The sequence below is a fragment of the Xenopus tropicalis genome, chromosome 7 (assembly GCF_000004195.4).
Source record: "Xenopus tropicalis strain Nigerian chromosome 7, UCB_Xtro_10.0, whole genome shotgun sequence".
NCBI classification, from domain to species: domain Eukaryota; kingdom Metazoa; phylum Chordata; class Amphibia; order Anura; family Pipidae; genus Xenopus; species Xenopus tropicalis.
In genome coordinates this window covers 15633671-15652431 of record NC_030683.2, presented here as the reverse complement: position 1 = coordinate 15652431, position 18761 = coordinate 15633671, and the positions used below count along the sequence as shown (strand labels likewise).

Below are 18761 nucleotides of genomic sequence, written 5' to 3'. Positions count from 1 at the left end.
TAGCGCTAACATTCCGTCATTGCCAGGGTTGCCAGGTTGGCGGGTTTTCCGCCAAATTGGGCTACTAATTTAAAGCCCAGGCGGATTTCCAAAGTACAAACCCACTAAGGTACAAATTGGGCTAGTTTTTGTTTGGAGCCTTGGTTGTAGTTTTGAAATTAGCCAAGGTTTTTTTCTTCTGACACGCCTATCCCAGTGCATGCTGGGTAATGTAGTTTGTAGCTTACATTTAGCCTCTAGCTAAGATTAAGATAAAACTACAATACCCAGCATGCAATCATAGACAGAAGCTCCCCTTTCTATTCCTCTTTGCTGAACCTGAAGCAGCAAAACAACTATAAGCTGTAGGGACTGGGCACAGAGGGCAGGGAAACCTCAGTCATCCCAGTAACATTTTTTTCATTGCGCATATTGGGCTATTATTGGGCTACTTTCAAAATGCTTTTGGCTAGTTTTGGGCTATTTTAGGACTGACTTTGGCTGGTTTGTAAATATAAATCTGGCAACCCTGCCCACCGACCTGTTAGGGAGGGAGGCCTTTAAAATGCGACTTTCACTTCTTGTCTTTGTATAGGATGTGAGGTTGCCCAGTTCTCCTGCTATAATGGGCTTTTACTTAACGCTTCAGTCTGGGATTCCAGCAGCTGACTGGTTGCTAGGGAACAGTTCATCCTAGCAACCTGGAAGTGGGTTGAATGAGAAACTGGAAGAATAAGAGGAGCTGAATAGAAAGACAAGCAATAAAAAGCAATGACAATAACGTTTTACTCTTGTATGCCTTGTTCATGCATTAAAGAGACCTTGATTGCCTAAAACTTGCCATAGCATTAAAAGGAAAATACCCCCACCCCAACACACAAAGGTTCCCTGGGGGAGCCAGGACACAGGATGTCATGTGACCCAACATGACGGCACCCAAGCCCAGTGAGCTGCTCCAATTTCTCAAGCCAGATACTGGGCAAGGGGGGAGTTGATACCGGAGCATTTAACATAGTTGGTGGGGCAGACGTTTGCCCTTTTTGGCCACCCCTGCACTGGGCCAAATGGGGCTGATATGAAGATTTGAGAAGGTTTGGGCAGAACTTAGAAAATAAATTCTCAGGATCAATTTATGTTCACTGTGTGTATTATTGGTTTCCTTTCCAGTAGACCCACAGTTTAAAGGGAAATCAGTTCCTCTGCTGCCAGGTGAAGGAATACATAGCAATGCATGGGGGCAGGAACTGCCTACCTGAAGGCATTGCTATGGCAGTAAGTACCTGCAGTCCTAACCTTACTGCCAGGCCCGGACTGGCAATCTGTGGATTGAGGCAAATGCCAGAGGGGCTGTAAGATGCCATAGACAGTCACTATTTATTGGGCTGGTTGAGGAGCTGTTTGAATCCCAGTCCAGACCTGCTTACTGCTCTATTCACTCTGCCGGTCATGTTATCCCCCACCCCAATATGTGCGGGCAACTAGATAAAGAAATGCCTAAAGGGATTGCGAATGTAAAGTCCTGCTTCAGTTCGAACTACAACTCCCAGCACCACCTGAGCAACGAAAGATACTCTACTATTTTACGTTACTATTTTGCCATATAATTCTGCTTTCCCTAATCTTCCTAGAGAGGACTACTGCACTTTAGGAGCCAGGGCAGTCTCTTGGAGCAGCACCACCATAAACATAATTCTGCTGTCTAAATACCAGTTTTGGAATGAACTCCACCCCTACAATTAGGGGCAAATGGGGAAAGTGTTTGTGGCTCGCAGTGCCTCTCTGTAAGCCCCAGTGCCACCTTTTCAGCTGGATATTTATTTACAAAACGCACGGCCTGGCTGTATGTTGTGAATGATGCCAGGGCTCCATGCACCCACCAAGCATGCTGGGATATAATTGTCCTCCATTCATAAATAATCCTCATGACCTAATCCCTAAATTACATAATACTAAAGCTGCCAAGACAGTAATTTTCTGTATGAACGTGATTATACACCAGTGGGGATTAACCCAGCTACAGATAATCTAGAGCCCAGATGTGCATGTTCTGGCCTGGGATTTTCTGCTTAAAGAGAGCTTGAACGTTCCAACCAGAGATTCCACGGAGAAATAATAAAAAAAAAAAAAAAATCACCCACATATGTAATAAAAGGCACATATTTGCCCAGGAGCAGTAACCCATAGCAACCAATAAGATGTTTGCTTTTAAACAGGTGACCAGTAAATGCTATGGGTTACTGCTCCTGGGGCAAACTTAGTGTCTTTTATTACTTAACCCCATAAGTGTTGAACTGGGATTTATTATGCAGTAGGGAGATCCCTGAATTTTTAAAATCTTTATTTGGAGTCTTAGCTGTTCAGAAGAAAAACACTGCCCCTGATTTGTCCTTGACATATTTTCCGGATTCAGTTAAATTCACCAGGGCAAACCTGATCTACGAGTTTCTGTACAGGTCCATTGCTATAAATAGTTTGTAATAAGAACTTTTAAAGCCAGCCTGCTGCCCCCAGTCTGAGCCAGTCACACCCATTTCTGAGACAATATTCTGAGACTATTTGCAATTGGTCTTATTTTTTTATTATTTGCAGTTTTTGATTATTTCAGTTTGTGTTTGGCAGCTCGCTAGTTTAGAGTTTCACCAGCTATTTGGTTGCTAGGATCCAAGTTGCCCTGGCAACCATGGTGTGATTTGAATGAAAGACTGATATATGAATAGGAGAGGACCTGAATAGAAAAATAAGTAACAATAACAATGAAACTGTAGCTTCACAGAGCAATAGTGTTTTGATTCAGGGGTTCAGTGACCCCATTTGAAAGCTGCAGAGAGTTAGTTTTCAAATTATTTGCCGCCTTCTTCTATGAAAAACAAACCTTTATTACCTATATATGATGTGGCTTTAGCCAGATACTGGAGATTGATGGCTGGAAAATGCTGTTGGAGAAGACAAATGAAGAAGTAAAGGACCTAAAACAAGGCGCCTACGCAGTCCGATCAGTGGCCCAGGGCCAAACAATCAGATCAGCCTGATTTGGCCACTTGCCTAGGTGGGCCAGTTAAAGTTTTGCCTAACCTGTGCCACAACTGCAACACTGCTATCCGTAGGCTCCTTGTTGTCTCAGTGCCAATGCTTTGCCCTAGGCAGAACCATCGGACTCTGTTGGCACCTATTACAGATAATAGTCACTGTTTCCAGCTCCCTGGGTTAGGAGAGTGGTCAGCCCCTAAGTTTGGGTACCTCTGCTCTATAGGACATCACACTAATTGCAAAGTGTAAGAGCGCACACCTTATATTGAAAGAACAAGAAGTGCAGGGACACAGGAGAAAACCCATTCACTTACTCCAATAACAATAGAAAAAGGCAAAACGTATCTGCACACTCCAAAGTAAATAAAAAAGGGGCCCCTTTTTTATAATTTGCCCCTGATGAAGACCCGTTATGGGTTGAAACGCGTTGGGCCATATCATTTTTTGTAATTTGTATTTGTATTTAATTAATTGTTCTTTACTTTTGAGTGTGTGGATACTTTTTGCCTTTTTCGATAGGACATCACAAGGCAGAAGCTCATCTAAACCTGGCTTAGCAGGGGCTGTTACAGGGTAAGTGTGCAAGGGGCTGACCCCTGTAAGAGAGCCCACAGCAGTGCAAACGGATCAGTCTGTTACTCAATTAGAGTTGCCTACAACCATCTTTATATATGGTATATCTATGGCTTTATTATAAGCTAAGACCAAATGTTGGACACTGGAGTGTTGAATTTTGGATGCTGTTGCAAGAAGGACCTTATATGTGTAAGGGCAATCTGGACTGAAATTGGGTTGCAAGCAATTCGGAGTTACAACCTGCAACTAATGTCAGCAGCCTGTGCGGTCACGCTACTCAAAAGGCACAACAGCTACATACAGAGCACCAACAGCATTATATAGGAAGTAATGTACCCCCTTCGTAAAATACAAGGATGCTCGCAATCACCAAGGCTGTAAATTTAAAAACAGAACCCCGAGGTCACTCCTAATACCCTTATATTTAACAAGAGGGGACGTAATATACGAGTTAATGAGTCACGTGACATCACTAATTGCTGATTACAACCTATGACACCACTCAGTACTTCTAAGCATATAAGGCACGTTGGTTACACGCGTGTCAATAGTAATAATGACCGGCATGAGTTTCCCATACGGAGCAGATTTTTGCTACTCATGGCTCCCTATTTCACAGGAATACAGTAAGTGGCACAATAAAAAAAATCATGGAACACTTGTAATAACCTGTAAATAATTTAATGTCGATGAATCTCATTTACATTCCAATGTCATTATTTGCAAATCTGCTTTTAGCAGTGGAAGGAGAAAAAAAACGAACACAGGTATTCGGGCCTCGGAACATTCCGCACACTCACGCACAAACAGTGGGATTTCGGGTTTTTTACAGTAGAAATTAGGACTGAACCCTCGAACAGGGGCGAGTGCATCACTGAAGGGAGAATATAAGCAGGGTCTTATTTATAGGGCTAATTATTAGTTACACTGAGGGTGCATAAGCTATTGGGTGGGAAATGGATTGCTATGAGCCCAACACAGGAGTTTGTCATGCCCAGTTGTCAAACAGCCATAAGACATAAGGATGTTACAAGTTATTGGGAGTGCACATATATGCCTTGTTTGTCTCCTGCACGGATAGCAGTAGAACAGCACTACACGTGTAGGGTTAATTCACAGGACAATCCAGTTGGGGGTGTATGGACAATGCTTCAGCCAGTATGGCAGCTCCCACTACTATACACATATAAATATGTCACTAGCTACCTTTAGGGGGAAGACACACAGAGCTACTTCGTAGCAGCTCCTTGTCACGGCTACTAAACGCCAGAAAATAACCTGCCATAGACAATACTGAGAATTGCCTCTGCTAAAACACACGTGGAGACAGTTATCAGAAAATGATCAGCATTGTCTGTTTTTGTAGCTGTGACAAGTAGCTGCTATTAGTAGCTCCGTGTGTCTTCACCCTAATAGTTTCATTGATGAGATAAGAGATTAAGGGGGTTATGTAATAAAAGGCAATAAGTTTGCCCAGGAGCAGTAACCCATAGCAACCCATCAGCAGGTAGAGTTTACTGGTCATCTGTTTAAAAGCAAACATCTAATTGGCCGTTATGGATTACTGCTTCTGGACTTAGTGCCTTTTATTACATAAGGGGGTAAATATGCTGGGTATATTTTTTTTTCCCTTAACATGAAACTTTATGTGGTTTTAGGATTACTGTAATTAAACCATAGCAATTAGGAGAACAGAACTGGAAGCTTTTATTCATGGGTGTCCTGTTATTTACTGCACCCCCTCCAATGCGGCACTGAGCCCAAATTTGCCCGAGGGATAGAGGACGTTTTAAGGCGGGCGACAGAGATTTGACCAGTCACCTTTCTTATACACAGGATTACCCCATAAACAACACCTACATGGATAGACTGACTCTACAGAACCACAGCAGATTATAATATCCTGATGGATTAGAGCTGTGGGGGGAGAGTGTTGATGATTTAAGATTCTTTTTTCTTGATGATTAAGGGGCCCACGTTGTCACCGGTTTCCTCGTTATGCTTTGTGTGAGCGCCATCGCAATACGGAAACTGGAAAACAAAAAGGAGGTGAAAAGGGGTGAAAAAACCCAAATCTATTGCATTATAAGCAGCTTCCAATATACATCAATTACAAACTCAGCAATTAAGGTTACAAATAACTTTAAAATCATACCATAGTCTGTCTGGCTATTGTCTGCACTGCTGATTGAGACGACAGGCACCAATGTGGCAGTAGCAATCTATTTCCAACAAAGTCAAGCAGAATTTTGTTGGTGTGTAATTACCTGCTAGCATAATTAGTTTACCAGCCAGTACCAAGTACAGGTCCACTAACTCATCTGACCAATGACAAAACTTCTCACCAGTCCAGTTTAGAAAGGCATTACATTTACACAGAGCTACTGTACATGGGAACTGGTACAGCAGCCCAACCGCAGGCAAGTGGCCATAGGCCCATAGCTGGCCTCGCGTTAACAGGAAAAAGCCTCTTACCTTTTTGGATCTCCAGCAGCGGCAGTAGACAGCTTTATCTCCCAAGTCTTCCATGTCAAATGCGTGGACCACCTTGGGATTGTCCTTCTGGAGGTCAGGGTTCACCCTAGCCTTGCAGCATTTATCTTTGCAGCAGAGGGATTTGTATGCAATATACCCCACGGCAGCTGTGGCAACCACCAAAGAGGCAGCAGTAGTCCACTCTATATATATAAAAAAAAAAAATAGTGCATCTTTATTTTAATACATTCATAATAAAATAAATAGTTTCTGCTGTTATAGAGTTAAAACTCTCAGTACCCCCGAACAGCCCTGCAGCTATCAGCTGCAGGCTGGAAGTGAAGGAAAGGCTACACTGCCATCTAGTGGTGGATGAGATCTGGTGCGCCACTTCCATGGGTACCGACATATAAGGAGAGATAAATCACTCATCTGTTTCATGCCGATTGTACTCTTCATATTACTTAGACTTACTGTTAAAATATATATAACCAAATATATAACATATTATTTGTTAAAAGATCCTGTATTCTTTAAAGAAAACTGTGGACTAAAAATTGGCATTGCGGCCAAGGCTCCAAATACACTGTGCTGAGTGACAAGGACTGAAGTGGTGATATGGTCAGTTTACCATACTTACCATATAACTAAAATACTAACGTTGGATTTATACTCTAAGATTTTATTGTTTTCTACTCAGCTGTGTGGTATGCTGCTGAACGATTCGCTTATCAGTCATGCAGCACAAGTATTTTAGAGGTGTTAAGGGTGTGAAGCATTTAGGTTTAAAACTATGAAAGAACCATAATAAATAATGATTAAAAAGGGGCAATATATTGAGAATAATATACCCCCCTACTGTAAATGATAAGGATATTAGAAGTCACTGAGGGGTTCTGTGCCCATATAAAGGCACAAGGCTGCAGGCTGAGTTATACAGGGAACTCTGAGTATCACTCATGTATTATAAGGGATAATGTACCCCCTACTGTAAATGATAAGGATATTAGCAGTCACTGAGGGGTTCTGTGCCCATATAAAGGCACAAGGCTGCAGGCTGAGTTATACAGGGAACTCTGAGTATCACTCATGTATTATAAGGGATAATGTACCCCCTACTGTAAATGATAAGGATATTAGCAGTCACTGAGGGGTTCTGTGCCCATATAAAGGCACAAGGCTGCAAGGCAAGTGATTTCCATTAAGAAAACTGTGAGGTAACTTAATAGCCTTTCAAATTTCAGCCAAATGATACATAATATTTTGTCATAACCATTTGTAGATTATAAAAGATAAAGTACTCTGTTGTACTACTACCGCAGGAGAGGTGGTTTTAGGGGGATCTGTTTGGCAGAATTGGGTGTGCCCCCTAAGGCAACAAAAAGCCTACACGTGCCCCTGGGTAATTTAACTGTATCCCCCTCCCACTTTTCCTTGGAAATAAGAGGCAAATTTTATGTTTGGCACAATTCTATTCACTGAAATAATGTTGGTGTAAGGGGTATATTTCCCCTTTAAGCACTCTTGATCAAAAAGCATAAGCTGGGGTACTATCTCGTAGAGCACTGGTGCTACCATGCTGATAACTGTACTGTATATGTGCCTGCCCAGTAGGGGGCGCAGAGGGGAACTGGACCAAACCTGGTAGTGTTCTTTAAGAAAGTACCCCGGTCCACTGCAATTTCTATGGAAGACTTGCACTGACCTGGCCCACAGTGTAATAGATTTGACTCACTGGGGGATGTTCAATGTAATGGCAAACACTCATGTATAAACCACTGCTTTAAAGGAAAACTATACCCCCAGAATGAATTCGTAACCAACAGATAGTTTATATTATGTTAAGCGACTAAAGAATCTCACCCAACTGGAATATATATATCAGTAAATATTGCCCTTTTACATCCTTTCCCCTGAGCCGCCATTTAGTGATGGACTGTGTGCTCCCTCAGAGATCAGCTGACAGGAAGTGATGCAGCTCTAACTGTAACAGGAAATAGTGTGGGAGCAAAAGGCAGAACTCCATTCATTGGCTGATGGGGTCTAGCATGTATGTGTGCCTTGGCTTGTTTGTGTGCACTGTGAATCCTATGATCCCAGGGGGCGGCCCTTAGTACTTAAAATGGCAGTTTTCTATTTAGGATTACCCAATGGCACATACTACTAAAAAAGTATATTTTTATAAAAATGGTTTATTTAGATGAAGCAGGGTTTTACATATGGTTAGTTTTCCTTTATTTTCCTTTAATTTCTATTGCTATTTACATGACACTATATTGGCTTAGAGTTTTAATTAACCCTTTTTTGTGCAGAACCATGTGTGTGAATGCGAGTTGAATGCTACAGGAAGGCTATAGCCAAGGAAAGAGAACTCTAAAAATATGAACTAGCCGAGGAAAGCATTAATGTTATAATCCCAAGGAAAAGCAAAATACAGAGCACTAATATGGGCTAATACTATAGCCGCTCCGTGCTGCCATCTTCTTTTTTTGGATCTTTTTTGTTCTGGTACAAGTGAAAGTGGGAACTTGAAAGTAAGTTAAAAAGTTGGCTGAAAAGGTCCAAGAAGTAGAAGATGTGGACATGATTCTCCTATAGATATACCCTGGGCCGGTAAAGCTTCCACATACAGGAGCACAGGCCCTGGCTCACAGGTGATCATAATAACTGGGAGGGTGGTTTCTAGAATGTGACATCCACCAGTGATTATACCTTTGCATGCCCATTTTTACTATAAAGGGTTAAACTATTGCTTGTTTCTAGCCAGCAGTGCTGCACTCTCATTGCTACTGATTCACTACCCCTATAAGCAATATACAATTGTTCCGCCGAGGTCAGTCTGCTCCTTGAGTTACGGGACTGTCTCTATCCAGTCTGACCTGTCTGTTACTAATCTTTGTACACTTTTTATGTCATGGAAAGTAACCCTGCGGTACATAACCTTTTGCCTGGACCACTGGATATTTACTTAGCTTTCTGTTTAACCGTGACAGTTAATCTGCACGTTGGCCTGGGTAATATCAGTGCCTCCAGCATCTGTTCCTCTGCTGCAACACTATTGTGTCTTGTCTTCTATTCAGGAAATGGGTGACTATTCGCCCCATGTGTGAGTCTGCACGTATACATATTACTCACAGGTGAAGGGACTGTGGCTGTGGGATAGCAGGTATAGTAGGGAGAGATGGTGCCTATAGTAGCAGTGGGGGGATAATAGCCTCTGGGAAGGGACAGGGGCTGTGGGATAGCAGGTATAGTAGGGAGAGATGGTGCCTATAGTAGCAGTGGGGGGATAATAGCCTCTGGGAAGGGACTGGGGCTGTGGGATAGCAGGTATAGTAGGGAGAGATGGTGCCTATAGTAGCAGTGGGGGGATAATAGCCTCTGGGAAGGGACTGGGGCTGTGGGATAGCAGGTATAGTAGGGAGAGATGGTGCCTATAGTAGCAGTGGGGGGATAATAGCCTCTGGGAAGGGACTGGGGCTGTGGGATAGCAGGTATAGTAGGGAGAGATGGTGCCTATAGTAGCAGAGGGATAATAGCCTCTGGAAGGGACTGGGGCTGTGGGATAGCAGGTATAGTAGGGAGAGATGGTGCCTATAGTAGCAGTGGGGGGATAATAGCCTCTGGGAAGGGACTGGGGCTGTGGGATAGCAGGTATAGTAGGGAGAGATGGTGCCTATAGTAGCAGTGGGGGGATAATAGCCTCTGGGAAGGGACTGTGGCTGTGGGATAGCAGGTATAGTAGGGAGAGATGGTGCCTATAGTAGCAGTGGGGGGATAATAGCCTCTGGGAAGGGACTGGGGCTGTGGGATAGCAGGTATAGTAGGGAGAGATGGTGCCTATAGTAGCAGAGGGGGGATAATAGCCTCTGGGAAGGGACTGGGGCTGTGGGATAGCAGGTATAGTAGGGAGAGATGGTGCCTATAGTAGCAGTGGGGGGATAATAGCCTCTGGGAAGGGACTGGGGCTGTGGGATAGCAGGTATAGTAGGGAGAGATGGTGCCTATAGTAGCAGAGGGGGGATAATAGCCTCTGGGAAGGGACTGTGGCTGTGGGATAGCAGGTATAGTAGGGAGAGATGGTGCCTATAGTAGCAGTTGGGGGATAATAGCCTCTGGGAAGGGACTGGGGCTGTGGGATAGCAGGTATAGTAGGGAGAGATGGTGCCTATAGTAGCAGAGGGGGGATAATAGCCTCTGGGAAGGGACTGGGGCTGTGGGATAGCAGGTATAGTAGGGAGAGATGGTGCCTATAGTAGCAGTGGGGGGATAATAGCCTCTGGGAAGGGACTGGGGCTGTGGGATAGCAGGTATAGTAGGGAGAGATGGTGCCTATAGTAGCAGTGGGGGGATAATAGCCTCTGGGAAGGGACTGGGGCTGTGGGATAGCAGGTATAGTAGGGAGAGATGGTGCCTATAGTAGCAGTGGGGGGATAATAGCCTCTGGGAAGGGACTGGGGCTGTGGGATAGCAGGTATAGTAGGGAGAGATGGTGCCTATAGTAGCAGAGGGGGGATAATAGCCTCTGGGAAGGGACTGTGGCTGTGGGATAGCAGGTATAGTAGGGAGAGATGGTGCCTATAGTAGCAGTGGGGGGATAATAGCCTCTGGGAAGGGACTGGGGCTGTGGGATAGCAGGTATAGTAGGGAGAGATGGTGCCTATAGTAGCAGAGGGGGGATAATAGCCTCTGGGAAGGGACTGGGGCTGTGGGATAGCAGGTATAGTAGGGAGAGATGGTGCCTATAGTAGCAGTGGGGGGATAATAGCCTCTGGGAAGGGACTGGGGCTGTGGGATAGCAGGTATAGTAGGGAGAGATGGTGCCTATAGTAGCAGTGGGGGGATAATAGCCTCTGGGAAGGGACTGTGGCTGTGGGATAGCAGGTATAGTAGGGAGAGATGGTGCCTATAGTAGCAGTGGGGGGATAATAGCCTCTGGGAAGGGACTGTGGCTGTGGGATAGCAGGTATAGTAGGGAGAGATGGTGCCTATAGTAGCAGTGGGGGGATAATAGCCTCTGGGAAGGGACTGGGGCTGTGGGATAGCAGGTATAGTAGGGAGAGATGGTGCCTATAGTAGCAGTGGGATAATAGCCTCTGGGAAGGGACTGGGGCTGTGGGATAGCAGGTATAGTAGGGAGAGATGGTGCCTATAGTAGCAGTGGGGGGATAATAGCCTCTGGGAAGGGACTGGGGCTGTGGGATAGCAGGTATAGTAGGGAGAGATGGTGCCTATAGTAGCAGTGGGGGGATAATAGCCTCTGGGAAGGGACTGGGGCTGTGGGATAGCAGGTATAGTAGGGAGAGATGGTGCCTATAGTAGCAGTGGGGGGATAATAGCCTCTGGGAAGGGACTGGGGCTGTGGGATAGCAGGTATAGTAAGGAGAGATGGTGCCTATAATAGCAGTGGGGGGATAATAGCCTCTGGGAAGGGACTGGGGCTGTGGGATAGCAGGTATAGTAGGGAGAGATGGTGCCTATAGTAGCAGTAGAGAAGGCGGTTTATGGAGAAGGAAAGATACAATCACTGGGGAGGTGACAAATGTTAGGCACCCCCAGTGATTTTAATCACTGGTATCCCGGGCCAGCCTGGGGTAGCATGTAAGATTACAATCACTGGGGGAAGCTTAACATTTTGTCACCCCCACTGATTGTACCTTTCCTTCGCCTTTAAGAAACAGGACTTGTGTTTGCTATAGAGAAGGACGTGCACCCCCCCATGTTACAGTCACAGCTGTCACACACTCAGCTGCTTGCTGACACTACACATTAGCCATGTGGAATAGAAGATGGGAGAGCAGGCAGGTAGAAAGTTCATGTAACCATTAAAAAGGACGTGTTAATATGCCTCTGGGCATTGCCAGGACATAAGATGTATGGTGTTACAGTTCTCGTCATCTCGTTATTTCCTACCTGGCTATGAAGCAAAATGTGCAATGACACATATGGAAAAAGTTCTATTATAGCACAGACCAGGTCTCCCTCACAAAAATATATATAAAAACACTGGTCTAACAATCACCCTGCTACAGTTCCTGGGGTCACACCAAATCTCACCCTTTTTCAGGCTGGGCCCCCTTAGCCCATAACAAGGTTACAGATATATAGAAACATTGGGGTAACAGTCACCCTGCTATAGTTCCAGGGGTACCCAGGGTACAAATAAGCACTCACCCCAAATCCCCCCTAACTGGCCTTCAGGCTGAGCCCCCTTAGCCCATAACAAGGTTACAGATATATAGAAACATTGGGGTAACAGTCACCCTGCTATAGTTCCAGGGGTACCCAGGGCACTAATAAGCACTCACCCCAAATCCCCCCTAACTGGCCTTCAGGCTGGGCCCCCTTAGCCCATAACAAGGTTACAGATATATAGAAACATTGGGGTAACAATCACCCCGCTATAGTTCCAGGGGTACCCAGGGCACAAATAAGCACTCACCCCAAATCCCCCCTAACTGGCCTTCAGGCTGGGCCCCCTTAGCCCATAACAAGGTTACAGACATATAGAAACATTGGGGTAACAGTCACCCTGCTATAGTTCCAGGGGTACCCAGGGCACAAATAAGCACTCACCCCAAATCCCCCCCTAACTGGCCTTCAGGCTGGGCCCCTTAGCCCATAACAAGGTTACAGATATATAGAAACATTGGGGTAACAGTCACCCTGCTATAGTTCCAGGGGTACCCAGGGCACAAATAAGCACTCACCCCAAATCCCCCCCTAACTGGCCTTCAGGCTGGGCCCCCTTAGCCCATAACAAGGTTACAGATATATAGAAACATTGGGGTAACAATCACCCCGCTATAGTTCCAGGGGTACCCAGGGCACAAATAAGCACTCACCCCAAATCCCCCCATAACTGGCCTTCAGGCTGGGCCCCCTTAGCCCATAACAAGGTTACAGACATATAGAAACATTGGGGTAACAGTCACCCTGCTATAGTTCCAGGGGTACCCAGGGCACAAATAAGCACTCACCCCAAATCCCTCCCTAACTGGCCTTCAGGCTGGGCCCCTTAGCCCATAACAAGGTTACAGATATATAGAAACATTGGGGTAACAGTCACCCTGCTATAGTTCCAGGGGTACCCAGGGCACAAATAAGCACTCACCCCAAATCCCCCCCTAACTGGCCTTCAGGCTGGGCCCCCTTAGCCCATAACAAGGTTACAGATATATAGAAACATTGGGGTAACAGTCACCCTGCTATAGTTCCAGGGGTACCCAGGGCACAAATAAGAACTCACCCCAAATCCCCCCCTAACTGGCCTTCAGGCTGGGCTCCCTTAGCCCATAACAAGGTTACAGACATATAGAAACATTGGGGTAACAGTCACCCCGCTATAGTTCCAGGGGTACCCAGGGCACAAATAAGCACTCACCCCAAATCCCCCCCTAACTGGCCTTCAGGCTGGGCCCCTTAGCCCATAACAAGGTTACAGATATATAGAAACATTGGGGTAACAGTCACCCTGCTATAGTTCCAGGGGTACCCAGGGCACAAATACGCCCCAAATCTCACCCCAACCTTACAGATAACAGAAAACAACATCAGAAGACAAACGACCCAGTTCAGAAGGGAAACAAATGACTCTGTGCAAACAAAAGTCAAGCAATTAGTGCAAACAAACAGGATATTTCTCAAGAGGTGGAATTATTTCCTAGAAAGCCAATGGAAGAGAAGACTGAAACAATGACAATATTCAATATGAGTGAGTGTGGGTACCGGACGTGGGTATTGGTCGGGAATAAAGCCACAATACAGCTATGTAACAATGTATCTGACTGGTAAAAGAGAAATCCATTTGCATGTGCTTTGCATTCACTGATTGGGCAAAATACTATTTTACCGACCACAGTCCTGCGCTCTACAACACTTACCCCTGGATCGTATACCACCCATGTCCAAGTGAGCCCCCCTAGTAAGGTGCTCCTGAACCAACCAATTAACCTGTGTGATAATCAGTCACTGGGATAAATAGACACCACAGGGACAGCCATATTAAGCCCACGTTACAGATCAGGCCTCTATATAAAAGCCCAGGCCCACACTGCTGCAGACCAGCAAACGCACCCATATATACCCCATACTGAGCTATTGGCCACTTATTTTCAACATAAAGAATAAAGATTCCAGCCAATAAAAGCTACACACACCGTTGCATTAAAGCTACACACACACAGTTGCATAAAAGCTACACACACACAGTTGCATAAAAGCTACACACACACAGTTGCATAAAAGCTACACACACACAGTTGCATAAAAGCTACACACACACAGTTGCATAAAAGCTACACACACACACAGTTGCATAAAAGCTACACACACACACAGTTGCATAAAAGCTACACACACACCGTTGCATTAAAAGCTACACACCACCGTTGCATTAAAAGCTACACACACCGTTGCATAAAGCTACACACACCGTTGCATAAAGCTACACACACCGTTGCATTAAAGCTACACACACCGTTGCATTAAAGCTACACACACCGTTGCATTAAAGCTACACACACCGTTGCATTAAAGCTACACACACCGTTGCATTAAAGCTACACACACCGTTGCATTAAGCTACACACCGTTGCATAAAGCTACACACACGTTGCATTAAAGCTACACACACAGTTGCATAAAGCTACACACACAGTTGCATAAAGCTACACACACAGTTGCATAAAGCTACACACACAGTTGCATAAAGCTACACACACAGTTGCATAAAGCTACACACACAGTTGCATAAAAGCTACACACACAGTTGCATAAAAGCTACACACACAGTTGGATAAAAGCTACACACACAGTTGCATTAAAGCTACACACACAGTTGCATAAAAGCTACACACACAGTTGCACACAGACAGGAGTAGAGGGAGGCAATCAGGCAGGGAAGGGTGCAGGGAGTGTTACACAGGTGTGGCAGCTGCAGGTAAGGGAGTGACTAGACAAACACCCACCCAAACACTGTAGTGCATAGCTTTGTGCTTACTAATAACATGGTCCTCTCTGCAGCCAATCAGGTTGCTTACTGAGCAGCATTTACCCAGCAGCCATTGCGCTTGCTTTACTTGCCAGCGCTCCCAGAATGTGTATGGGGGTACTCAGGTGTGGTGCCAGGGAAGTGCAGAATCAGAGAGGGGGCAATACACCATGATACAGGCACTCATACCCGGCTAAGGGGATCCTAACAGCCCTCTTGCCCCTGAATATGCCTCACTATAACTCCCAGAGCCCTCCGGTGAAAGTGAGTACAGTAGTAAGCGTAGCAGATAAACATGGCCTCTGCAAGTACCCGTACTTCCCATGAGCAGGGAATATGGGGAAACCCCGGCTGGGGTCACACTTACCTTTTACCCCGGAGCTCATTGTTTAGGTTCTGTCTCTCACTACAAGTCTGCTCGGCTCAAGGGCACCGGGCACTGATCACGTGTATCTATGCGCGGCGCTCTCTGTTACCCAATTGGACAAGGGTATGAAGACTGACGTCTGTTTGTGGGCGTGCCGTTTAGAGTTGTTGCCGCCATGATTGTTTTGGGCACAGGTACTGGAGGCTAGTGTAAAGACGCAGCGTCTGCCTTACAGGCATATGTCTTTACTTGCAGTAAAATGTTTTAAACTGATAGACTCTGTTTACACACTGGTTACTGTAGGACTATAATTCTTAGCAAACCTGCTAGTTGTGCTGCCACTGGTATGGATGTAGGGATATAGCTCAACAACAGCGCTAGTGGTGATGCAAGTTTTTATTATAGGGGAATGGGGAAAACACAGAAACCCCCAATATACCTATCACTGTAAAATGTTCCTTCAAAAAAAATACAGGTATGGGATCCGTTAAAGGTAGCCATACACCTTAAGATCCGCTTGCTTGGCGATGTTGCCAAGCAAATGGATCTTCTCCAGATATCCCCACTTACGGGTGGGCGATATCAGGGGAATTTAGGCTAATTCGATCATTTGGCCCTGGGGCCAAATGATCGAATTATAATGATGGGCATAGGCAAAGTCAGTCGGGGGACCGTATCAACGAGCCAATGCGGTCCCCGATCCAACTAGATTTTCTAACCAGCCCGATCGAGATCTGGCCGATTTCAGGCCAGATATCGGTCGGGCATTCTCGTCAGTAATCCCCATACACAGGCCGATTGGCTGCCGAATCAGTCTAAGGGACCGATATCGGCAGCTAGAATTGGCCCGTGTATGGGGACCTTTACCATTAAGTATACTAAAAAAAAATATTTAAACAGTAATTAAACCCAATAGAATTGTTTTGCCACCAATAAGGATTAATTATATCTTAGTTGGGATCAAGTACAGGTACTGTTTTATTATTACAGAGAAAAGGGAATCATTTAACCATTAAATAAACCCAATAGGGCTGTTCTGCCCCCAATAAGGGGTAATTATATCTTAGTTGGGATCAAGTACAGGTACTGTTTTTTTATTACAGAGAAAAGGGAATAATTTAACCATTAAATAAACCCAATAGGGCTGTTCTGCCCCCAATAAGGGGTAATTATATCTTAGTTGGGATCAAGTACAGGTACTGTTTTATTATTACAGAGAAAAGGGAATCATTTAACCATTAAATAAACCCAATAGGGCTGTTCTGCCCCCAATAAGGATTAATTATATCTTAGTTGGGATCAAGTACAGGTACTGTTTTATTATGACAGAGAAAAGGGAATCATTTAACCATTAAATAAACCCAATAGGGCTGTTCTGCCCCCAATAAGGGGTAATTATATCTTAGTTGGGATCAAGTACAGGTACTGTTTTATTATGACAGAGAAAAGGGAATCATTTAACCATGAAATAAACCCAATAGGGCTGTTTTGCCCCAATAAGGGGTAATTATATCTTAGTTGGGATCAAGTACAGGTACTGTTTTATTATTACAGAGAAAAGGAAATCATTTAACCATTAAATAAACCCAATAGGGCTGTTCTGCCCCCAATAAGGGGTAATTATATCTTAGCTGGGATCAAGTACAGGTACTGTTTTATTATTACAGAGAAAAGGGAATCATTTAACCATTAAATAAACCCAATAGGGCTGTTCTGCCCCAAATAAGGATTAATTATATCTTAGTTGGGATCAAGTACAGGTACTGTTTTATTATGACAGAGAAAAGGGAATCATTTAACCATTAAATAAACCCAATAGGGCTGTTCTGCCCCCAATAAGGGGTAATTATATCTTAGTTGGGATCAAGTACAGGTACTGTTTTATTATTACAGAGAAAGGGAATCATTTAACCATGAAATAAACCCAATAGGGCTGTTCTGCTCCCAATAAGGGGTAATTATATCTTAGTTGGGATCAAGTACAGGTACTGTTTTATTATGACAGAGAAAAGGGAATCATTTAACCATTAAATAAACCCAATAGGGCTGTTCTGCCCCCAATAAGGGGTAATTATATCTTAGTTGGGATCAAGTACAGGTACTGTTTTATTATGACAGAGAAAAGGGAATCATTTAACCATGAAATAAACCCAATAGGGCTGTTTTGCCCCAATAAGGGGTAATTATATCTTAGTTGGGATCAAGTACAGGTACTGTTTTATTATTACAGAGAAAAGGAAATCATTTAACCATTAAATAAACCCAATAGGGCTGTTCTGCCCCCAATAAGGGGTAATTATATCTTAGCTGGGATCAAGTACAGGTACTGTTTTATTATTACAGAGAAAAGGGAATCATTTAACCATTAAATAAACCCAATAGGGCTGTTCTGCCCCAAATAAGGATTAATTATATCTTAGTTGGGATCAAGTACAGGTACTGTTTTATTATGACAGAGAAAAGGGAATCATTTAACCATTAAATAAACCCAATAGGGCTGTTCTGCCCCCAATAAGGGGTAATTATATCTTAGTTGGGATCAAGTACAGGTACTGTTTTATTATGACAGAGAAAAGGGAACCATTTAACCATTAAATAAACTCAATAGGGCTGTTCTGCCCCCAATAAGGGGTAATTATATCTTAGTTGGGATCAAGTACAGGTACTGTTTTATTATTACAGAGAAAAGGGAATCATTTAACCATGAAATAATCCCAATAGGGCTGTTCTGCCCCCAATAAGGATTAATTATATCTTAGTTGGGATCAAGTACAGGTACTGTTTTATTATTACAGAGAAAAGGAAATCATTTAACCATTAAATAAACCCAATAGGGCTGTTCTGCCCCCAATAAGGGGTAATTATATCTTAGTTGGGATCAAGTACAGGTACTGTTTTATTATTACAGAGAAAAGGGAATCATTTAACCATGAAATAAACCCAATAGGGCTGTTCTGCCCCCAATAAGGGGTAATTATATCTTAGCTGGGATCAAGTACAGGTACTGTTTTATTATTACAGAGAAAAGGGAATCATTTAACCATGAAATAAACCCAATAGGGCTGTTCTGCCCCCAATAAGGGGTAATTATATATTAGTTGGGATCAAATACAGGTACTGTTTTATTATTACAGAGAAAAGGGAATCATTTTTAAAAATGTGAATTATTTGATTACAATGGAATCTATGGGAGATGGCCATTCCGTAATTTGGGAACTTTCTGGATAAAGGGGTCCAATACCTGTATATATATATGTATCTATAAAAATGTTATAATACAAACTCAATATTATGGTGCAAATGCTTCAGTACACAAAAATATCACATTTAGAAAAAAGGTTGGTA

At 44.0% G+C, this 18761-nt stretch overlaps 1 protein-coding gene across 1 annotated transcript; it reads right to left on the bottom strand.

Annotated features, from left to right (window-relative positions):
* Positions 1-4247: 4247 nt before the first annotated feature.
* Positions 4248-15450, bottom strand: cisd1 (CDGSH iron sulfur domain 1). Its single transcript, NM_001004811.1, is given in 3 exon segments — positions 4248-5613; positions 6058-6260; positions 15417-15450. Coding segments are annotated over 3 exon segments (312 nt in total). The 5' UTR covers positions 15436-15450; the 3' UTR covers positions 4248-5523.
* Positions 15451-18761: the final 3311 nt, after the last annotated feature.